Source organism: Telopea speciosissima, chromosome 10, assembly GCF_018873765.1.
Source record: "Telopea speciosissima isolate NSW1024214 ecotype Mountain lineage chromosome 10, Tspe_v1, whole genome shotgun sequence".
Taxonomy (NCBI): domain Eukaryota; kingdom Viridiplantae; phylum Streptophyta; class Magnoliopsida; order Proteales; family Proteaceae; genus Telopea; species Telopea speciosissima.
The window spans coordinates 54,722,452-54,748,201 of NC_057925.1; the positions used below are offsets into that span (position 1 = coordinate 54,722,452).

A 25,750-nucleotide genomic window follows, 5' to 3' on the forward strand; every position below is an offset into this window, starting at 1 on the left:
GGAGGAAGACTTCAGAGTCTCTGATGGTGGGTTTCTTCGGGGATAATCCGAGAAAGGCCTAATGGTACCACTCAAGCCTAAGGAGGAAATATTGTGGTCCAAGCCTCCGGGGAAGAAGAATGAGAATACACTGGGAGCAGAACATAAATGAAGAGTAGAAAGAATCCAAAATTCGAACGATGCAAGAAGGAGAAGGCATACCTCTTCATTTGTGGGAGACCCATTAGGAAGGAATAAGTGTGGCCATGTTTGCAGCTGTTGTGTAGATTGTAGAGCCCCTTCTTCGTCACCAAAAATCTTTCTGATTCTCACAATTAGTAAGTAGTAACTAGTTAGTGCCCACTTGATAACCTTACTGTTGTTTCTGTTCTGGTTATGTGCTGAGAAACATCAGAACAGGTTTTTTCTTTTCTGTGCTGAGAAACCGTTTTTGACCCGCTTGGTAAACCTGTTCTGGAAAATGTTTTTCTTTCTTCACTTTTTCCTCTTCTTCTTCTTCTTCTCTTGGTTATGGGTCTTGTCTGCAATTGCAACTTGCTTTTAAATCTTTTATCAATGGATCGTACCTTCTGTGTGTGTTGCTTGGCGAGTCGTTGACTTGGCCGACTTGTATTTCTTCCCTTCTCCTCTTGGTATGATTCCCTTCCTCCTTTCAATTTCTTCCCTTTTTTATTTTTTCCTTACCCATGCATCCCTGTTTTGTTCTGTTCAGTCCTAGCTTGACCTAGTTCCACAAGAGAGACACAAATCCTTCTCAATTATTCATCTTTCCATCCCAAACTCTAGGGTTTGAATCGGTTCTCTTGTGCGACCCTAGCCCTTGTTTCTTACACCCTAAATCCAACCCTGCTGTCATACATCAAACTGAAATCAAATCTGATCTCTGTTCTACCACCAAGTATGATTTCAGTGGCTTGGCTTTATTTATGGCTTGATCTTTTGGGTGAATAAGTACTCTGTACTTAAGAGGGTAGTCCATTCAGATACCTACCCTGAAATTTCCCTTCGATTGGGCTTTCAGTGAGGGAGGTCTTCTCGTTTCTAGTAATGGCGAAAGCATATCGAACCGGTGATTTTGTTGAAGTTTGTAGCAACGATGATGGTTTCTTGGGTTCCTACTTCGCCGCGAAGGTTCTCAAGTGGGAAACCCTAATAACCACGGCTTTTAGTTCACTCCAATGGATGAACACAGAAACCGTGGTTCTTAGGGTTTCTGTGAACCAAATCGCGCACAGAGAGCGAGCAACAGAAAGAGAGAGAGAGGAAGAGATAGAGTGAGAGAAAGAAAGGGATAGAGTACGAGGTCGATCTTACCTCCAAGATGAGTTGCAGGTTGTATAAGGTTTCAATGGCTAGAGGCGTGAGAGGTGAGAGAGAGGTTAGAGGCGTGAGCAATTTATCGGACACAAATTTTAATTTTCAGCACAGAACGACAGAACATGTCCAACATGTTCTGTCAAAAGTCTTCCAGGGAGCATAAATTTTGCTTTATGTTTCCAAAAACACTCACAAAAAACACTTCGTTATCAAGCGGTTTTGGGGTGTTTTCTCATTTCTCGGAACAGAAAAACACCAAAAACTATTTCTCATAAGGTTATCAAGCGGGCTATACTTTTCCTATTTGCTTGTTGCGTTAGATTAGAGATTTGCCCGAAAGAAGAGCCTCACATGCCTAGAAGCGATATCAGAGAGAGGTTGCAGGAGTGGTGTGCCACCAGAGGGGGATTTAAGAGGGCAAGGGAGAGGAGCAGAGGTAATTTAGGGATTTAGAATTAGTGAGGAAAGAGAGGTGAAAGTTTTCTTTTCTGGGAAATTAGAAAAGAAACTTTATAATGTAGAGCTTTAATTGAAAATTCAAAACAGTACCAAAAACAGAATCTTTTCTCAGAGAAAATACAGATTAAGGAGAACATGCATGAGACAAAATCCAATGATCAGAATATCAGATGGACCAAATATTCTAGTCGAGTTCTACTCTTAGGGTTACGAACACTTGCTAAAAGTTTGAATTCGATCCAATGGTTGGATCTGAAAATATGGATCAATCCTAGTGGAGCCAGGATAATGGTATTTCAGTCAATACACAAATCAGAATAATAATCAGAAAACCAGAATTATAATACCCAATCGAGACTGATATTAGGGATTAGATCTCAGCAATAATAACCCAACAGAATCAACAAATCGATTCAGTAATTAGAATTGAAGAAATTCAGAATCTGGAGATAAAGGGCAGAATTGGAATTATTCAATATCTCCAGACCACCAGGTTTGATGTGTAAGAACTTCTGGTCGAAGGTACAAATTCTTCAAAATTTGAGGGTGATCTGATGGCCAGATTTCCTCAACTGTAATTCATGTCAAAAAGCACTTGCATTTGAATTCCAGATTTGATCATATATTGCAGTGGAAAAAACACAAAAGAATACCTACTTGTTAATGGAGAAGAAGATTTGATCATATATTGCAGGGGACAAAAACAAAAGAATACCTACTTGTTAATGGAGAAGAAGAATAAGAAAAACACCTGGGCTTCACACCGCAAAGGTGGTTTGGAAGCATAGTTACCAAGGCGACCATTGCGTTGGAGAGGGTCCAAAAAGCAAGGCGGCAAAGTGCCTGCCCAAGGCGACCAAGGAGCTTGGACGCCTAGGCGATGCCTTGATAACTATGTTTGGAAGGATCAAAGACCAACAAACCTTGATCAAACTCAAGGTTTCCTTTATCAAGCACAAGGTTCTTCACCAATGGAAAAGAAGAGCAGCAAAGACAAAGCTTTTCATTAATCAAATTCATGTACAATGTAAATCCCCCTTACAAACTTATATAGAAAACTCAAAAACAGACAACAACAACAACAATAACAAACTCAGCCATATCCCAACTTAATATGGTCGGCTACATGGATGATGGATCCAAACAAAACAATGTAGGGAAAACTAAAATCTAAACAGCACAGGGGCATGAAGAGATGGGAAAAAGAGGGGTGGGAAATTAGATGAGAAATGAAAAATGACAAATGACAAATGAAAGATGGAAAATAAAAAGAAAAATGTAAGATGGAAGTAAGAGGAACGAGGCACAGCCAGCAAGTCGGGAGAATCTCAGCTAAATGGGGTCTGCTATATGGATACTTGCCCTCCAATAGGCTTTCTTGGTAAAAGACCTAGGCTATGCATGTCCTTCCTTACAACTTCTCCTATGGTCATTTTAGGCCTGCCCCTACCTCTTTTAACTTCTCCAATCGGGATCATATCACTCCTCCTTACTGGGGTGTCCCTAGGCCTCTGTTGAACATGACCATACCACCTCAAACAACTCTCTCAAAGCTTGTCATTGATCGGGGCAATTCCCAAGTCAGCTCTAATACGCTCATTCCTTACTTTATCCTTTTCTGGTTTTTCTACACATCCATCTTAACATCCTCATCTTTGCTACACATAGCTTCTCAATCTGACACTTCTTAACTGCCCAACATTCTGCCCCAAACTATGACACTAAAAAGGAAAGGCCTGACCCAATCCTTAACTAATAAGTTAACATAAATTGATATAATAAAGGAAACTACACAAAACAGAACTGGACTTGTAGAATCCTAATCCAGCCAAACTAAAACACTTAATAACAATTAAAATAAAGACACTAACTTAACTAATTCCGTATGCCTATCCTCTACGGCTCTACCCATATTATAGGCCCATTAAAGTGGCCCATTACAATGAAAACACATGGGATCAAAGGCCCAACACAGCAACACATACTTTACCCAACCCAAAGCTTATTGCCAATAAAATAAGCTCATTTAGGTGACTTAACTGCATCACTTTAAGTAGGGAAGTTTGAGTAAATCTAGGCTAAGTATAGAGGAGTGATAGAAGTTTCCCCCATTATATCTATGACCTATAATCCAGGATTCAACTTAATGATAAATCACCCAGGTGTTCTAATATAGAGCTAGTTACTATTGCATCTGGACAGTGAAGTTTGACACAGTATGAAACATCCAAAGACAAAACGGAAAGGTATTTAGCAATTATCTTGGAACAAGACTCGAAGCTTCATTCTGGGCTTCTTGCTCATGGGCATACCACATATGCTTACAACTAAAGTGGGGCAGTCTTAACCACTGTAGGAATAGCATCAACCCTACGCTCCTTACATGGCAAATCTCAAGAAACCATGGAACACCTTATATTTAACTGTGAGAGTAGCCCAGAGTTTTGGACCATGGCTGGAATGACCTTCATTAACAATATTATCACCCCATTCAAGTTCATAACAAACTTTGCAACCTACCATCTAAACCTGCCAATCAGGCTAAGGAGGAATAGAAACAGGGTACAAGCTAATAGTGTCACTAAAGCACATTAATGTTTTCTGAAATCACAGGTAGGACCAGCCCTGAGAGTCAAAATAGTAACAAATGAAATCCTTTCCCGTTTACTTTTTACCCAAGAAGATTAAAAAAGGCTTTCCCTACAAAGTGAAAAAGGAGTTGCTGACAATAATAACTACTTCATTTTAAAAATCCATTTGATGACTGGAACAACAGCTTTGACAGTCCCATTTGGACAGAACATCCTTACCTTAAGATTTTCTGGGGTCAGCACAGTTGTGTCACTACGTGGGAAGTCAGAGACTTTACTGCAGAAGTTACCAGTAGAAATTAAGAACATATGAATGATGCAAACGAACTAAAATGTCTTTCAAGAGATTTTGTTTATAGGTGTCTTCATCCCTTATACCTAAAATCCATATGTTCCTTGTTTGCAAAGAGCTTCACAGTCTTAGGACCTAGCCAGACAACATCCATTTGAGAATTTTGCAAATGCAATAACCAGTTCCAGAACAGTTTACACAGATCTCTTGGGGAAAAACAACTTCATGAAATGGAACCTGGCAACCAACTGGTTTGTTAGAAATCAACCAACCATAACTGAGAAATCTACAGGGAGGAAAGAGTGGGCCCAACACAAATTCCACACTAGTTGTACGACAAGACAGTCATCAAGATGTGGAAGCTCTGCCCACCAAAAGTAGAAGCAGGGCTCAGAAACGAAAATAATAATGAAAACAACACCAGTAAAAAGGGGTTAAAAGGGAAGAAATATATGTCCCATGAACAGGAGTATACCAAAAGCATCAACAATTCCATCAACTTTGTAAGTTTTGGAAGGATTTCCTCAATCAAGTACCCATTTGAAGCTCCCTTTAGAACAAGGCCCATCTCTTATCCTTGTTGCACAATTTGGTGAAGTCCCTCTATCATTCAGTATTCTATATAGTCAGCCTCCCTTAACAATATTGTAACCCTTGGACGTTTGATTCCCACAGGCCCATCAATCCAAAAGCATGTTACATGTGTGCCATGTGTTCAGGTGACAATCTCGTATTTCTTGGAAACTTTGCTTTCTTTTGGGCCACTTTACATCATGCCAAATGAAGTGGATAGCTTCTTACATGGCTGGAGGATTGTGGATCTCTCAAAGGAAGAATCTATTGGGCTTTGATATAGCAACAGTTTAGCCTGTTATTAGCTAGAATGGTTGGGCTATTAATAACCATTACTTTCAGTTCTAGATTACTGGGTAGATTCTAAAACCAATGAACCAGTCAATTTTGGGACATCTTTGAAAAAGATTTAGATCGATGAACAGCACAGACACACCCACTAATTGAAAATTTTTCCCTATAAAGAGGAAGTTTAAATAGAGCAGAGTGGTGGAAAAGGAATTGTACTGCTGACCATAAAAGTTGAATAAGTAATAATCAAGCATACTTGTCTCAGGGGTTGCACAGCAACGGAACTTTGTTTCATATCTATCAAGAGAGAGACTAAACAAACCAATAATATCAATAAACTTATACTAGCAGTGCTGCACTAGTTGTCAGTAATCACTAATCACTAGTCAGTAAGTTGATCACTTTAGTTCTGTGTACATGGGACGTCAATAAATTAATGTGTTAGCCTATCCATCTTCATATTGGTTCACAGTCAGTCAATTGAAAAATCAAGAAGAACATTTCATTCGAGCAAATATTAATGCCAAGTCTGGGATTACACACTTTGATGATATTCAATTCAAACATGTCAACACTTCTATTTGAACATAAAGCAAAGAAGCACAGCAAGTTTAGCAGAAGAGTTGTTTCATGCAAGAAAAACAGAACATCAGATTCACTATAATAAAAATGAAAGATAAGCAACAAAATCAAATGCAACAAAGGAACAAGTAGTAATATTATCAATCCTAAAATTGTAAACGGGAGATAATGTAACTTCGAAAAGTTAAGAGAAACCCACTAATTACCTTCCTCCGCGGGGCCTTTGACAACAATAGACTGCAGCTTAATGACCTGGGAGAAAGGGGATATAAATCAAGAGCTGTTCATCCGCATCACTCTCCATATACATACCCTCGTCTTCTCTGTTACCCTAAGAAGAGCAAGACAGGAAGTTAATTAAATCCACAAGTACAAGTACAACGTATAGGGGAAACAACAAGAACAAATAAAATATAGCACAACCGATACACGATAAGTCACCTGTTTTAGGGCATTAACAATGGAATGACTAGTTTTTTGGTTGAGACATTCGACACCACTCCAATCTACGAATTCCACTAGATCAACCTGATAGAAGGAAACAACAACTCTAGCAAAACAGCTGCTCTTGTTAGCTCGGGGATGGTCCATGAAATACTTGAAGGATTCATTGAGCAATGTCATTTGATTGACATGAAGGGAAGAAGATGATGAGATCGCAGTTCTTCTTGAGCAGCTTAAAAGTGCAAATCAGTGTTTGGAAGATGCTGTTGGTGATGACGTCGAGGTTACTGAGAGAAAGAAACTGTAAGATCGTGTAGGTAACCCAAAAGAGGTGAATTGGGTTTATGTGGCATCTTAGCCCAATTTGATTTCTATTAACTAACAAATACACAATATAAATAGAGAAAATAGAGAAAAAAGAATAAATGCATACATACATTTATAGTGGTTTGATAGAGTCTCAATACGGTCTTACTTCCACTCCCATGGCCCTCACCGGCTTGAAATTTTACTAACGCAATCTTCACATAGAGTAGAATAAATACCCACACACATTGATCCCCTCGTGATCAAACACACTCTTCTTGCAAGGTAGTAGAACAACTCATACGTACACAAGGTTTAGGGTTTCAATACCCTTCACCATATAATCACGGTAACTAACAGATCATGTATTGTTTGACCGTAATGATGCTAACCAGTGGACTGCTCTACTCAAAGTTGGTTGGCTGCTCAATTGACTGCAGTGCTGCAAATGACCTTTGTCAATTGTAATCATATTACTTGGATATATTTTCCAGTTAATTCTTATATCATGTCAAGTGAAACAATGTAAGGTCCATTAAAGTTACCAAAAGGGTTAAGTCTAGCCATCTAAGTTCACATTGAATGTTATCCATTTAGGTCCAGTTTGATTTAGTCAGTCTACACTATGAACCACTTATGTTAGACATTCCATTTTCAAATCTGAAAGATTTTTGCCTCACAACCTTTTTAAATAATAAATTAGATAAACAATCTCTAGTCTGGTTTTTTAGTGTTTTTATCATTACGTGTTATTATATTTGGGCAATCCGAAACAAAGTTGTGTTTGAATCAGAAAAGCCAAACCAAATCTGGGTTATGAATCAAATCATGCATTGGTTGGTTGAGTTAAAGTGATTCCCCCTCCCCCAACTTTTCATCCCCTAATGTAATTGTTTGTTTTGAGGAAACTTTGTCAATTCCTCCTTCCTTTGCCTTATTAGATTTTCCTATTTTAATTTGTACAGGACACTATATACCTAGATTAAGTGTGGCAGGATGGTCTTACATCTTTTTTATTGGAGGTAGGTTTACCTTTCTTGCTGTAGCATATATTACAGCTTCTATGTTTGTGGAACCTGAATTGGTCAATATTCGCATAGGCCTGGATCATGCTTCGTGTATGGGATTGAGGATTCAAGAAGTGTGGTGTTCAAATCCAAAGATCACTGATGTTCTTCCATCTCCAACCAATTCTCCTTAGCCTTAGGAGCTTGTTAAAGATCTAGTTTATATTTCGGACTTGTATCAAGATGTTTATTATGACAAGCAAGGAGACCCTTTTTGTATAGCTATAAAAGTTAACCTGGCTCGTCATGCCCAGGCTAAAAATAGTGTATATATCTCTTTGCCTTAGTGATATAATTCTCTATTTTCACCAAAAAATTATATGAGATTATAGGATCATTTATAAAAAGGAAAATTAATTGGACACCCCCTAGACTATTGCCCGTTTTCTTAATATCCCTCCATTTTCAAAACCTCACTTGAACACCTCCTGCATTTTACCATTTCTTTCAAGTAGGTCTTGTTCATTAGTCAATCACCATATATTGATGACATCATGAGTTAAAAAATTTCTAAATACCCAAACTACCCTTTAAAGACAGTGAAGTGACCCTTCTACTCCCCCCTCCTCCTTTTTCTTCTTCTTCCTGCAACCCCACCGCCCCTACCCCCTATTGCATCGCATCTGCAACAATGGAAAAAAATAAATTGAAATAATCCTAAGAATTCCATATTTCTAGAAACAAAGGCTAGTTCTAGGGTTTTTGAGGATCGATTCCATCTCATTTTAAATTCAAAGAGAGAACAGAAATTGGTGCTCAAAAACCCTAAAATCTCTCTTCGAATTTAAAACACATCCACAGTGAGAGTTTATCTCTAAAAGAGTTTACGATTAAAAGAGGGGAAAGAGTTAACAAAACCACCGAGAAGGTCACGAGAAGGGACGGGAATGGCTCATCATCTTTGAACGATGACTGTCTCAAATGGTTTGATTCTATGGAGCCCAAATCGGTTCTCTACGTTTGTTTTGGGACTTCCCCTTGTCTTCCTGCAACTCAATTGGGTGAGATTGATTCGGGTCTTGAAGCATCAGGGCATCCCTTCATCTGGGTCCTCAGAGGAAAAGAGAACCAAGGGCGATGGCTTCCAACATGGGTCAAAGAGAAAAAAATGGGATTTTCTCCTCAAACCTTTGATTTGTTTCATTTTTTCTACTTTAATAAATTAGAAATTGGGTTCTTCTAGTTTCTTGAGTTCTTGCTCCTACAAGGATTTCTAAAGTAAACTTCTAGCCATTGGATTTCAAATCTGGTTCCATGCATAGCATTTGGTTTTTGTTCTAAACATCTCTACCATTTCAAAATTTGATTTAGATACTGTTTTCTTTAGAGTCCTACGTCCCAAAATTTTGATTTTAAAAAACACAATTTCAGATTCTGTTCTCAAATTTTAATTTCAGGTTTCGTCTGCTGCTGAATTGAGTTCCACAAGAAGAAGAAGAAGAAGAAGAAGAAGAAGGGTACGTTGATCATTTAACTTTATAAGGGTAAAATGAATATTTTCATTTAAACACTAACACCAGACTAACACCGTCAGGTTTCAGGAGGCGTCAAGTAATTGATTGAAAAGTTGAGTATTGTAAAAAAACGGGCTATAATCTAGAGAGTGTCCAAATAATTTTTCCTTTATGAAATTACAAGATGAAAACTAGTGATACATATTTTAGGGAAAAAGATCTCTACTTGGTGGTGTTTTTTACACCCTCTCACATGGCACCATGAGATGATGTCTCTGTCTCCTGGTTAGATGCCAAGGTGTGCTCACCCATTGGCCCAAATGCTTGTGTAGAGATCGTGCGACCTAGTAGAGATCTCTTGCCCCACATATTATTCCGATGGTTTTTTCAAAAGTATTATTACAATATAGTCCGTTTAATTACTATAACCTTTAATACCCGTTTTATTGCCGTTCCCGAACGCACTAACCATGGGTTTTCTTCGGCACAAAGTTATGCTCCGCTAACTTGGTCACGGGCACTCACGGGCCCACGGCCATTTAAAAGCTTCTTATTGTGCCTTATTCCTTCTAAGCCGAGTTCGACTTCTCTCGCTCTCTCGATAATGGCCTCAGCAATGGTTGAAGACAGCAGCTTCGAAGATGACCAGCTCGCTTCAATGTCAACTGACGACATTGTTAGGGCTTCCAGGCTTCTTGATAACGAAATTCGGATCCTTAAGGCACTGATTCCAGATAGATTGATAGTTTTTGTTTTCTTGATTTATTGATCTTCTTGTTTACACGGATTTCAAGTGAAAATATTGATAGGCTTTTGCCCCTATCGTCCTCACTTAATGCAGGAAGAGTTGACGAGAACAAATCTAGAGCGGGATTCCTTCAAGGATAAGATAAAAGAGAATCAGGAGAAGATCAAGCTCAATAAACAGCTGCCTTACTTGGTCGGGAACATAGTTGAGGTGGTTTATGTTTTCATTTTAATCTCTAAAGAAGTATGATTGTAATTTTAGGTCATGAGAAACAGATTTAGCTTTTGTCTAATTTGCGGGGGCGTGCATTTTATCTGATAACTGTGTCTGCACCTGCTGCTTGTTTGTTTGTTTGGTTCTCACTCAGTGGTTATGCAAGAAGATTGGTCCTGCTATTACAAACACAATTTGAAATTGTGTGAACTTCCCTTTTCTGTGGATGTATTTCGTAAGACATAAAGTTGATGCAAATGGAAGTACGGGAAATTCTGTGAAGTTCTCTTTTCCATCAATATTTCATAAAAGATAGAACATAAAGGTGACGCTAATGGTGTTAAGAAAACAATGCCCAGAATGGCGATTTGCAAAAGAAAAAAGAAAATAGAGTGAGCACACACAACGCACAACACAAAGATTTATGTGGTTCACCTCCAAGATGGAAGCTACATCCACGGCCGAGCAATAGAACAAGTTTCATTATTTTTCTCTGAAAATGTTACAAATCCTCATTACCCTATCTCAAAGTGATAAGAACATTATATAGGGAAGCCCTAACCCCAGAAAGTACACAAATGCCCCTAGCCCAAAAATTGCCAAAAAACCAGAGCCGGACCAAAACATAACACATGGCTCAAAAGTACTCATTTCGAAGATCTCGACGAGCCCAACACAACTCCCCCACCATTTTTCGGCATTCCGAAGTCGTTTCAAGGCCGAAACGGCCCTTCGAAGGTCTCAACCGCACTTTCTGGACCAAATCAGGCTTCACCAACAACAAATGGGAGTATTTTCTGTTAGTGTTAAAGGTTTCGTGTATTTGTGGAAGTAGGGTTGTTGATTTTAATTGGATATGAAAGGGTAGGTTTTGGCAGGAAGTTCTCTTCTTTCTTAGGACTGAACACCAGAAACATTCAAGTATTCCTCTTGGTTGCAGTTGGAATTGTTTTATGCTTTCATGGGAATGCAAATCGTCTTATCAGAGTAGTACTATTAAGGGATCAAGTACAAGTGCTTCATTTAGATGTAAGTTATTTGTATGATACATGGGTGTGGGGTGTCATGGTGCTTGGGCCCAAGGTTCAAAAACTCATTTCGTTTCACCGTTTCGGTCAGACCGAGATGAGTGAAATACTGATATGAAACAGTTTATTTTTTTTACCATGACTTTCGCTTGGCCATTTCATGGGGAAAATGACCAAAATGAGCGAAATACCCGAAACAAAATGACCGAAATTTCGACAAAACAATGAAGTTTTTCCCCATGAGTTTCGCTTGGCCTGGTCCTGATTTTTGGCGTCATGGGCTTAAATTTTGTAATTGAATCTTTTGTGGTCAACAGTGTTGCTAGTTAATTCATGTTAAAATTAATTTCTTTAGGAGATTTTTTATAAACATTATTAGACCAGGCCTTACAATTTTTTTTCTTCCCGAAATACTTCCATGTTGAATCCAAGACCAGAACAGATACTTTATTTTCCATATTATTAATATTATTCTGCATTGATGTATGAAAAGTAAATATATATTTATTGACATAGATATAACATTATATTATATATGTAATTATTTTTTAACTGTACGTTTACTTCTTCAGAGTGAATTGAACCCAACCATATCCCTTATTGCATCCTTCCTGTCTTCTTATTTACTAACTGTTAAAAGGACTAAATTCTTGATTGTCCATTGCCTAAATATAGAGTAAAGGCACAAACTGCCTATACTGTTTTTTCCCCTGAACTTCTTTTTGGTGGTTCTAGATTTCTAGTGACAAATCTTATTCAGTAGAGTATTGGGATTGCTTTTAGATTTTATCATGCTTAAATTCTTTCATCTCATCCTTAACTTGGATTTATTTACTTCATTTGAAGCAACATATGCTTTGCTGATATATTTCCGTCAACAACATTCTAATGCCAATATGTTGATGCTTTTAGATTTTGGAAATGAATCCAGAAGATGAGGCGGAAGAAGATGGTGCTAATGTTGATCTCGACTCTCAAAGGAAGGGGAAGTGTGTTGTACTAAAGACATCCACTCGGCAGGTCAGTGAACAAATATGGTTCATTCATATCTTGCTTATATTTATTCTAGTTGGGTCTAATTGTTTTCAATTTCTGTGGAGGCATTTTTTTTTTAAAATGTCAAATGATCTCTTTTATTGGATTTCTGAAAGGTTGGTAAATTTTTATTGGATGCATAGTTGTCAAGGTGCTGCCTATGCCTAGGCGGCAATGCAATGCTGGAATGCCTTACCAGGTGCCCATACCCATACGGCCATACCTTTAACATGGAAAACATGTCTGTGATATGAATAAAATACCTGGAATAGGGCAAATATACATGTAATATGGCACTTGCCTTGGGCGCCTTGACTATTGGATGTCCAAATTATCTATTGGGCGTGAATTGCTGATTGTGACTGTTGGGGGATATTTATTATTTCTCATTTGAATACTTTTTTGAGCGCACCTTCATTCATGACAAACTTATTCTGTACTATTCTTCTAGATATTTATTGAAAAGAAAATAATCTGTATTTGTCTTCATGAAGTTTTCATGCCTTTTACTTGTGGATTCATTTCTTATACTGCCAATCTTGATTGTAGACAATCTTTCTGCCTGTTGTTGGGCTTGTGGACCCTGATAAGTTGAAACCGGGTGATTTGGTTGGAGTGAACAAGGACAGCTACTTGATCTTGGATACACTTCCATCTGAGTATGATTCACGGGTAAAGGCTATGGAAGTTGATGAAAAACCAACTGAAGATTATAATGACATTGGGGGGCTGGAGAAGCAGGTTGGTTTTAGACATGCTTTTTGGGGATCATTATCACTACTTACCAAAATTTTGATGCTTTTCACTATATCTTATTATATATATATATATATTTTTTGCAACAGATTCAAGAACTTGTTGAGGCTATTGTGTTGCCTATGACTCACAAAGAGCGGTTTCAAAAGTTAGGAATTCGTCCACCCAAAGGAGTGCTTTTGTATGGACCTCCAGGAACTGGCAAAACATTAATGGCTCGTGCTTGTGCAGCACAGACAAATGCCACCTTCCTGAAGCAAGCTGGTCCACAACTTGTACAGGTTAATATTCACCACCGAAAAAATTCATAGAACAGTATCGTTTAAACACTCTCTGCTTTATGGTATTTTTCCTCGACAACTGTTGCTACATGTATGTGATTGTTCTCAAATGCTTGTTCCAAATTTCTTGCTTTTGATATGCTTTAGTGGAGCCCTCACCACCACATACGGACAAATCAAAAAAAATTTCCCATTTGAATTCAATCGATTGGGGGCTTTACAAGTATTTAAAGACTTGAACCTAAGGGACTCTAGGACACAGTACTGATAAAACTAGGTGACTTTAAAATAGATTTCTAGACATTTTTACCCCCATAGCTAACTAATGAAAAACTAATTTTGTGTACTCCACCTAGACCCATATATGAATCCCAAAGAATTAAAAGCCAGTCCCAGACATCAAAATAGGACCAATTTTTTAACTGGGACTGCATTAAGCATATTTCTCAATTTTATAAAGAGGTAAGGATAATGGAAGGATCAATAAAATAGTCAGAATCTTATTCTCCATTATAAATATGTACAACTCAACTCAACTAACTTACTAACCGTTATCATAACTGCTTGGGTTAGAATGGGTGATTCTAGTTCCTTATTTCCACCTTTCCCAGGGTCCTATCTTCCCCTCCTCATGCGGACGATGCCGCTACAGTTGGTGGCGAACTCGCTTTGGGAAAAAACATATTAGTAGCCTATATGCCATGGGAAGGTTACAATTTTGAAAACGCAGTATTCATTAGCGAGCGTCTGGTATATTGGTGCAGTAATGTCATGGCTTCACATAACTGAAAAATTGTCATTTTTCTGTCATCTTGTCGCTTTTTGGTTTTACTCTTGGCTTTGTAAGAACGTACTCCTTTTGGTTCTCTACGATGGCATCTCAGCTGCACTCATTTTATGAATCTATTGTTTCTTATTTTCCCTGGCATTCCGATTCTTAAAGCATGATTAGTCCTGTAGTGGTTTTATAAGATTCCCCATCAAGTTGTTGGTATGCATCATTATAAGGACATTGTAGAAGACTAGAAGACCAATCAGCACTTTTGAAACCCAAGATTCCTTCCAAGAATCAATGATGGGGAATTGATTCCTGCAGTGGCAATGGATCTTGGACTTGGCAGCAACTTGAAATTGATAAGAATACCCAAGAGATTGATGTGAACAACTTGCGGAGAATTTCCAGCAAACTTGAAGGACTTCTTGAGATCGACTGGACTGAATTAGTGTTTGGGATCAAGAACCGATGGAAGGGGATGGGGGAATCCGGGAATGAATGGGCATCTCACCTATCATAAGCAATTTTTCTATTCATTCAAATTCGTGGATAATGCTGGCCTCCTTTACAAAAAATTATATAGAAGACTCAAAAATAGACTTAGACACTAAAAAGGAAAGGCCTAACCCTATCCTTAACTAATAAGGTAACCTAAATTGACTAGGAAAATGAAATAATAGAGGAAATAGACTGAAAACAGGACTCTAACTAAACTAAAGAAGTTAATCCCGTTTTCCTACTTTCTACCGATATTTTAGGCTCATTAAATTGGCCAATTACAAAGTAAACACATGGAATCAAAGGCCCAATACTTACATAACCCATCCCAAGGCTTATTTCCACTAAAATAACCCCTCTAAGTGACTTATCTGCATCAGCATATCTAGGCCAATATACTTAGATGTTTCCTTATTTCTACTCATTCCTTTAGTAAAATTGGAGTCCATGTATTTTGTATCTTATTTGAAACCCTATTGATTAAACGAATCCCTATGTTAGTCTGGCTCATTATTACACACTGCTAGACTCTTCAATCAATACTAAGCCATCAAGAAATTGCATACATGCTGGGGCTTTTGTGTATAGTCACTAGACTCGAGGCTCAAACCAAGCTTTCATTCAAAATCTCTATGTTGTAATCAATGGTTAACTAAGACTAAAATTGAATTGAACTCTACCTCCTACGTAATCTACTTAAAGTAAAACACAATAAAAATATAGTTATCAAGGCGTCCAGGCTCCTTGGTCACCTTGGGCACCTAGGCGGCTGCCTTGCTGCCTTGATTTTGGACCCTCTCCAATGCCTAGACTCCTTGGTTGCCTTGTGCGCCTAAGCGGTCGCCCTGCCGCCTTGTTAGTGTTGCCTTGATTTTGGCCCCTCTCTAACACCTTGGTCGCCTTGCCACCTTGATAACTAAAAAATACAGATTACAAGGTAACTCTAAATAAATAAATAAACCCTACCAACCCATGTTAGACCAAAAAGACAGGTTGGGCCATTTCCCAAACCCAAAGTGGGTCGTGTTGGTCCAACCATGCTAGGGCTACTGCATCATCCAGACTTGGATAATTCATCAGCCAAAATGTTGCAAAATGCTTCCTCCATTGAAATGAAAACTTTTCAAAATGCATCCTCCATTGAAATGAAAACTTTATGGAGATACTGAAAAATATGGTCCTTCTAAGAAGATGGAGATATGTCCAAGGTCACATTTTTCAATCCCATCCATTTGATGACTAAAGCAGCATTTCCTTCAACTAGAAGTCATTTCAGCCCCTGTGAGTAGCAATTTTTAACCATAGAATCAAAACCATCTGTTCTGCCGAAGTGGATTCACATACTCAGTAGGATTGAGAACAAACACCAACAATTTAGTATGTCCATGATCCAAGAAAACCCTACCAACACCTGCTAGGGATGGATTTTACCTTGCAAGCTCCCATCAAAGTTGAGTTTAATAATTCCACAAGGAATAGTGTCCCTGGAATGCTGAATATCAGATTATAAGGGGGATACCACTAAATGAGTCAACTCTATCAGCCCATGTTGTTGTCCCGACTTTGATGATGTCTACCAACTCAGTGGAAGTTCTAGTCCAGCCTCTAAATAACCTGTTATCTCTCCTTCCAAATGCTCTAAACAGATTTTAGATGGAAAATTCACACCATTGGTCAAGTTTCTAATTCATCTTATCTTGATTGTTATAGAGATGGAGATTCCACACCATTGGTCAAGGTCCTAATTCGCCTATCTTGATTGTTAGAGAGATAAAGACATTCTCCATAGGGAAATCAAATTGGTGTTTTCTTTTGGAAAGTAAGATGAGATTGGAATTCTTCTGAATTCAAGATCTCTTTTGCTACCTTTTTAATTTATGTCTGGTCATTTTTATTTGACATACCTTTTTAATATATATTTCTCATTTCCAATGAATTTTTTGAATTCTGAATATCGATATGTTAACCCAAGAATGATCTGGTCTTAGTGATGTTCTGCTTTGATTCATGACCCTGGCTTGTTTTATTGCCATCTAGCTTGATGTATACATTATGACTCTCCCCAGACCCCGCAGTGGCGGGAGCCTCGTGCACTGGGTACACCCTTTTTTTTTAGCTTGACATATACATGGTGGATTGTATTGGTATTGGCATATTGCCCTATAGCAGCAACGCATGGTCTGATGACGATCCTTTTATCATTCTTGATTTGTTTGTCATTGGTTATATCACTTGTGAAATAAACATGCAAATTTTTGCGGGGGCAATATTCAGTTACTCAACATAGACTATTTTGCCTTTTTCATATAAAGTCACTTGGACTCCTAATCTAGTGGCAAGTACATCCACCAAGTAATGAGCCATCTCACGTGTCTGCTAATGATCCACCTCATGGGCGATATGGCAAAGGCCTTCTTTATTCATCTTAGTTTCAGGCCCTAAAATACGTTATCCGAGTTGTTCTTCGTATGTTATATTATGGAAATTCTGTGTGTGTGTGTGGGTGGGTGGGTGTGTACAATTCCTTAATACTTATTGCGTGTAACTTTGTGGGAAAGCTATATTCACCTTCAGAACTTGTGCTTCTTTGTTCATGATAAATTCAATACTGGATGATGCCTTTCTTGATAATTAATGAATCCCCTGTTCACTTTACAATCAACTTGCAATTCATCAGATGTTCATTGGGGATGGAGCAAAACTTGTACGTGATGCTTTTCAGCTTGCCAAAGAAAAGTCTCCCTGCATCATCTTTATAGATGAAATTGATGCAATTGGCACAAAGCGGTTTGATAGGTATGCTGTGGTCATATTTTGTATTTTTTAAAGGGAAGGAGAAGAACATTGCCCGGTTGCGTGGCCTCTGCACCAGCCGGGGGGGGGGGGCAATGAGGAGACGCGCAGGGGCATCGATTAGGGGGGGGGGGGCTGTGTCTGGGTGTAGGCTGCACGTGACCATGCATCGTTCTTTTTCCCTTTTTTAAATTGTAACTCTGTTCTGATAAATATACCATGGTATGATGGTGAGAAAATGGAAGTTAATGCTTTTATTTCTGTAACACTTCATTGCTTGTACGCATTGCTGCAGTGAAGTGAGTGGGGATAGAGAAGTCCAACGGACAATGTTGGAATTGCTTAATCAGCTTGATGGTTTTAGCAGTGACGACCGGATAAAGGTCATTACTTTCTGCACTTGGTCATTGTTATTCTTTCATTGTTTTCTACTTGATCACTGTATCCAAGCTATGCACTATTTGAAATATATATAGGATTCCATTAATTATTGTGGGTTCTGGTTTATGAAATTTCTTGTGGGCAGGGATTTTATATTTGTAGACTATGAGCTTCCTAATATCCGTTCTTATGGATTTATTTTGTAACATAATCTACTGTTTGTAGATGGGCAGAAATGCTTGAGCCAGAAGTTGCTGGTCTCTGTTTACCTAACTCCATTTTATCCATTTTCGTTTCGAATAATCATTGCTTTAATATTGTAATGGAACTTTGGTGAAGCATAGGTAATAGCCGCAACTAATCGAGCTGATATCCTGGATCCTGCTCTCATGCGTTCTGGTCGCTTGGATCGTAAAATTGAATTCCCCCATCCTACTGAAGAAGCGAGAGCTCGTATCTTACAGGTGAGCTCAAACAGAATGATTCTTAACTTCACCATTCCTAGTTTTCACCCACCTTACATATTTTGGTCCTGTTGGAACTGCAGATCCATTCAAGAAAGATGAACGTCAACCCCGATGTAAATTTTGAAGAGTTGGCTCGCTCAACAGATGATTTCAACGGGGCACAGCTAAAAGCTGTTTGTGTAGAGGCAGGCATGCTAGCTCTTCGTCGGGATGCAACTGAGGTCTGTATTCTCTTATCTAAATCTGGGCCATAAAAAAACATAGCATTAGCCGTCTTTGGTGTAGCTGCCCCTATTAGTACCTTTATTATTGACCTGAACTTAAAGTTGTCTAGATACTGCACCATTGTTATATTGCAAGGCCTCCATGACTGAGACCCTTATGATGATCAGTGCAATGAATGGTACCCACGGAAGGGAAACCCCTTTATCTTTGGTGTAGCTGCCTATTAGTACCTTAATTATTGACCTGAACTTAAAGTTGTCTGGATACTGCGCCTTTGTTATAATTGTGAGGCCTCCATGGCTGCAACCCTGATGATGATCAGTGCAATGAATGGTGCCCACCGGTGTTCTCTCTTCCGTGTGGAGAGCTGTGAATGATCAACAACAACAACAAACTCAGCCTTATTCCCAGACCTGGCTCCTGTCCAGCCGTGGCGGGAGCTGGATGGTCCAGCGCTTGGAAACCACCCCAAAAACAGGGGGGGGGGTGGTCATTTCACTTGTGAGGCCCAGGTGGGACGCACCTGTGAACTGACCACCACACCCTTGTTTTTGCTGTCTTTAGTGGGGCTGGATTCTCCGGCGCCCTCCACGGCTGGACAGAATCCTTTTCCCCTTATCCCAACTTAATGGGGTCGGCTACATGGATCAAACAAAACAAAGTAAGGAAAATTGAGTTCTAACCAAAAAAAGGGAAAGAAAAGATGGGGAAAGAGAAGAGAAATGCAAAATGGAAAATGACAAATGAAAGATGAAAGATAGTTGATGCTCAAGGCGCCTAGACGAGACCCAGGGACAGGAGTGAAAAAGGTAGAATAAAAGAGAAGAAATTAAAGAGGAAGAAGAAGACGTGCATGAAATTAGCATAGATATGGTAAATATGGAGCTTGCCTTGGGCTCCTTGGCCCACCTAGGGACGGCGACTGCCCATCTCATTGCCACCTGTACAACTGAGTATTACAGTTGATGCACATATTCCACTCTATCTAGCTCATAATCAGATGATTTTTCCATCTCAACTGGTGTGACAAGAAATGTAATTTGTTGTGTTGTCAGTTCCCTTTGTTTGCATTAGCATTCCTCTCTTCACCATTGTCTTTTTAGTATTTCTTTTAGTAGTTCCAATATGGCCATGTTCTTTGTCAGTCTTTTGACCTGCTGTCAAAGGGAGAAATTTTCTGAGTACTGAATGAGTGTCTATTTCCAGGTGATGCATGAAGACTTCAATGAAGGCATCATTCAGGTTCAGGCAAAGAAGAAAGCCAGCTTAAATTACTATGCATAGATATGTGCAACTTTTGTACCCCTTTTGTTTTATCAAATGATTGCATGAAGGCTAGTTTGTTTCAATTTTAGTAGATGACTGCAGAGGAAGGTTTAATTCTTTCTTCAAGTAAAATCAGAATCCAGATGTTCAGTTAATATTTAATATTGAGTTTGACATTCTTTTCCCATGTGACTTCTTGTAATCTAACACATTTTTCACCAAAAAAAAAATCTAACACATTCATATATTCTGTGCACTGCTCATTCTTAAGTTTTTGTGTCTGAAATCCACTTTGTTGATTCCTTGTGATGCTACTTGAGAAAATCCAAGCACAACTAAAGCTACTTGAGTAATTTGGATTGTCATTGAAAATTTTGAGTTTACCTTGGATACAAATGACACTCATCAATCCTAGTGGCTGAGTATATTCGTCGTCGATCCTAAGTGATCTTCAGACCCTGTTTAATATCATCTCTGATTTTATAGGAGTGGTTGTCTTGGTGAGTATACCATGTTTTCTAAAATTGAGTTTATTAATGGCCTCAAAGGATTTTCACTTTGGAAACCAGCTCCAATTGTGCAATGAATAGAGGATTGGAGTCACCTTTGGGGTGTCAAAGTTGTGCCATGTCTCTGGTCAGTTTGGCCATAGAGTAAAAGACTCCTGAGAATCATCCAAACAATTGATACCAATGTGCAGTGGATTTAATTCATCAAAAAAAAAAAAAAAGTGCAGTGGATTTGGAAACTTAATTCCATATTCCTAGAAACTATGGATTTTTTTTTAATGGACACTTAATTCCATATTCCTAGAAACTGAGTTGATGTTTGCCATGCACCCTATTTGGATGGATTTAGTCTCCAAAAATGTTAGCTAGACTTTTGAAATCGCTGAATGGCGGATATACACAACGCACACCACACCCAATGTGGGCACCCAACACAAATTTTCTTTTAAAAATCACACAAACGATGTGCCAATCCCAAAAGGTTTAAGTGATATTTAAGATTACGGAATGGAAGATATTATACACGATGCATACCACACTCACACACCCGATGTGGGACTAAATCCAAGCTTACTCTTTAGCATGCACAAGAAGTCAAAGCGAGGGGGTTAACTCAAGGATTGCAACAAGCAGGAACTTTAAAAGGCAATTGCATCGACATCTAGATTGACTGCGAGGATCTGATGCAAAGGGTCACTCAACAATCTTACCAATGGCTGTGGGAGATTTTTATTTTGTGAGACATCAAAGTAATTTTACAGAAGTTTAATTCTGTTTGTATTAATCGTAGAACTAGACAGTTTGTTAATATAGCTCATTTTTCTTTTTGGTAGAAAATATAGCTCATAATGTTGCAGTATCAGCTGGGCACACTAAATCCAGAAGGACTATAACAAACAATGTATCTTATTTCCTTTGCAGTTAGTTTTTGTTTTTATTTCTACCCAAAAAATGAAAAAAGTTTTTAAGATACATGTGGTATCTATTAATCCATTGATCTCATAATGTGTTTAAGAGTTGACTTTATTAAGTAAAAAAAAATGATTAAAGAAAAAATATTTTTGACTTGATTTAAAAAGATAGTAGAGGGTTATCTGAACAAGCAGACATAGGGGAGTGCACTAACCAAATGGTTCAGCAAGTGAGCACTTGACCAACGCGCCAAGCACGATTTTCCCCAGACCTTGCTTAACGTGGGAGACTTATGCACTGGGTATGGTTTTATTTTTTTATTCTTTTTATATAAGATAGTAGAGGGTTATCTGAACAAAGCGGACATAGGGGAGTGCACTAACCAAATGGTTTCGTAATTTGTACGTAGGACTATAGGAGGATAGTGAGTCAATTTCATGTGAAGAGAATAGAGATTTCCAGCAAAAAAAAAAGAGAAGTGAATCGAGATAAAGAGAGAAGATGCTAAGCATATCCTCCCTTTGTGGTTGAAGTAAACTTTTCCCTAAAAAATGAACCAATGAAAGGAATGAAGTTAAAAAAAGCTATTTCTCTCCATTTAACATTTTTCTTATCAATGGACCAATTCCATTTGATTTTTCTAACATAATTTTTAGAAACCATATCAGTTCTACCCCTCATTAACTATTAACTATTAATCATCTAATTATATAATTAATTCCATTGCCCATGAATAATAAAAAAACCCAAGCATAGGTGTAAGAAATCCATTGGAATTGGCTAACCCACCCCCACATTTTCTTTGGGTTGATATGGACTGGACAACTACTCCAAGCCCACCAAACACGAAAAGAAATCCTCTCCAACGTGCCAGCCCCTCCAACGGATCCGGACCGTCTCCAACGTGCATCCAATGGCTGGGAGCATCTGAGCAAGTACCCCGAGCTCTTCTAGCCATCGGATGCATCAAATGCCCTTTCCAGGTCTTCTTTCCAAATAGGGAAGATGGATTCCATATGAGTGGTGCTCAAGTCGCAAGGAGTGTCCAGGACCTGAGCCACGCTCATCCTTCGGACCCACCATTGTTGGACTTCAACACTACACGTCATTTTCCAAAGAATATATACTTTAGGATTGAAAAGAAAAAGTGATCAAACAAATGGTGCTACCATCCCACCAATTTCATGCCACCATCTCAAATTTGGGTCCCAATCTCAATTCTTTTTGCAGGGTTGACTCCAATCACAATTCTATTTGGAGGGTTTTCTCCATATTCTCAATTCTCATGTTTCAGTGACTAAATTCGTTCTTGTAAATAGGTCAATCGTCACTGTCATCACACACTACCATCTACAACCTCTGAACTGTGATTCTCTGAACCTCTCCTATATAAAGCGAACTGAGATAGAGAGAAAAGCGGAGAAAAACCACTGCCCATCTGCCAGTTCTTCTTCTCCTCTCTCTCCTTGCATCAATCCATTGTTAATTCTCTTCCAATGGCCAGCTTAGCCCTTCTCTCCCCTTCTTCCGTCAAATCTTCGTCTTCCGTTCTCGGAAACAATGCCACTCGCCTTACCCTGCGCAGCCCGTCATCCGTGATCCTACGAACTCCTCGCCATGCTCCCGTGTCCATCAAAGCCGTATCATCCCCATCCCAATCTCCCCCTGTATCCCAAGACGACCTCAAAAAGATGGCCGCCGATAAGGCCGTGGAATACGTTAGCAGCGGCATGGTCCTCGGACTCGGCACCGGCTCCACTAACTTCTATGTTCTCGCCAAAATAGGCGAACTCTACAACTCGGGCAAACTCAAGAACATAGTGGGCATACCCACATCGAAGCGTACCGCCGAACAAGCCGTCTCACTGGGTATCCCTCTTTCGATGCTTGACGATCACCCACACATTGATCTCACTATCGACGGCACCGATGAGGTCGACCCAAAACTTAATTTGGTGAAGGGACGTGGTGGTGCTCTCCTGAGAGAGAAGATGGTGGAAGCTGCTTCGGATAAGTTCGTTGTGGTGGCCGATGAATCTAAATTGGTCGATGGTTTAGGAGGTAGTGGCCTCGCTATGCCGGTCGAGGTCGTGCAGTTCTGCTGGAAGTACAACTTGACGAAGTTACAGGAATTGTTCAAGGAAGAAGGCTGCGAGGCTAAGCTCAGACTGAATGCAGATGGGAAGCCTTACGTTACTGATAATTCGAACTATCTTGTTGATTTGTACTTCAAGACTCCAATCAAGGACGCCCCAGCGGCAGCGAAAGAGATGTCGGGATTTGAAGGAGTGGTGGAGCATGGATTGTTTCTCGACATGGCCACTGCGGTTATTATTTCCGGGACTGAAGGAGTGAGCGTGAAGAGCAAGTGATTTTTGAATTATGGGGTGAGAAATTAGAAGAACTGTCATTGTTTCTCAATTCTCGTATCTTTTCTTTTTCTTATTCATCTGTTTACGTATCCTTCAATTCCTCTCTTTTAGGGACAATTTTTTGTTTGTAAAATTTAGTTGGATCATTTGGATTTGTTCTATCTTTTTAGATTCAGTGGGGTTGTCCTGAATTTCATTATTGTCAATAAACTTGTGAGAAATTTTGGATATTTATATGAAAAGGTATTTGTTTCTGAAATGCATGGATGCTATTGAGCATGGGACTTTTAAGAGAAAGAACAGGGGTGGCCGAGAAAGCCCCTTTCACTTGAACTGTTCTTTTCTTAGCTTCACCTTTCACATTTGCTCAAGTCAAAATCATGTGATCTACAATTGTCAAATGGCACGAGTTCTTCTGGTTGAATTTTGATAATCTGTATTGGATGAAATATGCTTTGGCCTTTGAACCTCATGCTACAAAAGTTGAGGAAGAGCAGTTTTAAGAAATGGAAAGTCAATGATGCTGTCTTGACTGAAACCAATATATTTCCTTCTTCGAATTACAAAGCAAGATCGATGATTCCATCCCTTTGCACATTCTAAACAATATAGATCCGAATACAAACACCATTCTATTATGGTCAACAGAGTGCACTTCTGGCTTCTTCATTTGCCATTTGCTTGATGTTCTGTGCCCTACATGCATTATACTAGGATTAGATAGAGTGAAATACATAAAATAAAATAAAAAAAATTCAGAACTTTTCCAAGTCCCCAACTTGGATCTGTACAAGAACTTGATTGTAGCAAATCATACAAGAGATATAATGGCCATTATACAAGGATGTATTGAGATGATAATAGGTCCTAACTGACTTAAATACATGCTAAGTGACGTAAACTTGTTCCTTAACATTTCGATTTTTCCTATGATGCAAAAAGTGCTTGGAAGAATAGGAGATTTGAGTACTTTGAACTGAAAAATCCATGCAATCATCTGTAGATTTTTATTTCCAGTGAGTAGAAGTGGTTAGTTCAGAGGGTTGGATGTGTAGAAACTTTATGGAAGCTTTGAACCTTTCAATTTAGTGGTACTACTTCACTTATTTACTGTTTATCTTAACTTTTAAAAGAGATTCTTGCTGTCCAGTCAACGAAATGGGATTCAAGAAACTAGTTCGTGTCTATGGACAAAAAGATGTCATTGAACCAGTTTTGAGAGGTTTGAATTTCAACATTTCGATGGAGAGCCTTGTTTTGTCATTTTTCAGCGGTTCTTACAGAAATACAGGTTTCAGAGGGGTGAAACACCTGCAGGAGTGTTATGGATATTTTCTTCTAATCCTTCCATGCTTTTCCTGTCTCTATGAAGATCACTAGCTTATGCTCTGATCAACTGGAGGTGTGCAAAAAGATAGAAATATTTGGAGTTTCCAATGTCTGATTTTCATTCAGCAAAAGAAGTGAAGTCGCTTGCAGAGGCTTGGAGTTTAAAGATGGGGAACTAGGTAGGAAACAATCTCAATCACTCCCTTTTTCTGTATCCTTCCAAGTAAAACAAACAACAAAAAACCAGAACAGAAATAACTGGATTTTCTGATGATGGTGTTTCTCTTTTTCTGTTACAAGTAATCAAATTTTCTGATTATAGTAAGGTGGTCTATGTCTACGGTTATCCCTCTCATGAGTGCTTTTAAACAGTGGAGAAGAACAAGTTGAAAATTGAGCAGCCCCCATTTCGGTTCCATTATGTTTTGGGACAGCTAATTTATTAATTAAGCCTGTGTTAACACAAGTTCCCATTTCTCTTGTTTGTTTAAAACTGTTTTGTCATACATGTGGATATTGATTACTTACTTGTGCTACTGTCAAGCACGACTTGCAGCTTGGGAGGGGCTTCCCTTTTTTAGTTGAGTTTGTATTGCCTTTTCATCGCTGGGTTTATAACTTCTTTGAATCAATTTTCCGGCATATAGGCCTATGCGCCTATTGATTGCATCCATTGCTGAACATGGTTGACAAGTTGGATTGAAAATTCAGCATCCTCAAGGACTTGCAAACAACCAACAGGTTAGTCCTAAATCTATTTCTTTTGGGAGAAATTTGAATACTTTC

General features: G+C 38.8%; 2 protein-coding genes and 1 long non-coding RNA gene across 3 annotated transcripts; 2 read left to right on the forward strand and 1 right to left on the reverse strand.

The window, feature by feature from the left end:
- Positions 1-5,892: 5,892 nt before the first annotated feature.
- Positions 5,893-24,617, reverse strand: LOC122642054. The gene is made up of 4 exons (XR_006330008.1): positions 24,606-24,617; positions 17,288-17,295; positions 6,547-6,633; positions 5,893-6,436 (listed from the first exon to the last, which is right to left on the reverse strand). It is a non-coding gene; the product is annotated as an uncharacterized LOC122642054 (long non-coding RNA).
- LOC122642050 (26S proteasome regulatory subunit 6A homolog) lies at positions 9,916-19,965 on the forward strand. Its single transcript, XM_043835448.1, has 10 exons — positions 9,916-10,097; positions 10,218-10,334; positions 12,278-12,385; positions 12,950-13,141; positions 13,246-13,437; positions 17,388-17,506; positions 17,799-17,886; positions 18,229-18,348; positions 18,432-18,572; positions 19,783-19,965. Exons 1-10 carry the CDS (start codon positions 9,981-9,983, stop codon positions 19,858-19,860), a joined length of 1,272 nt encoding a protein of 423 aa, XP_043691383.1. The 5' UTR covers positions 9,916-9,980; the 3' UTR covers positions 19,861-19,965.
- Positions 22,547-23,747, forward strand: LOC122642052 (probable ribose-5-phosphate isomerase 3, chloroplastic). The gene has a single exon (XM_043835449.1). It carries the CDS (start codon positions 22,760-22,762, stop codon positions 23,633-23,635), a length of 876 nt encoding a protein of 291 aa, XP_043691384.1. The 5' UTR covers positions 22,547-22,759; the 3' UTR covers positions 23,636-23,747.
- Positions 24,618-25,750: the final 1,133 nt, after the last annotated feature.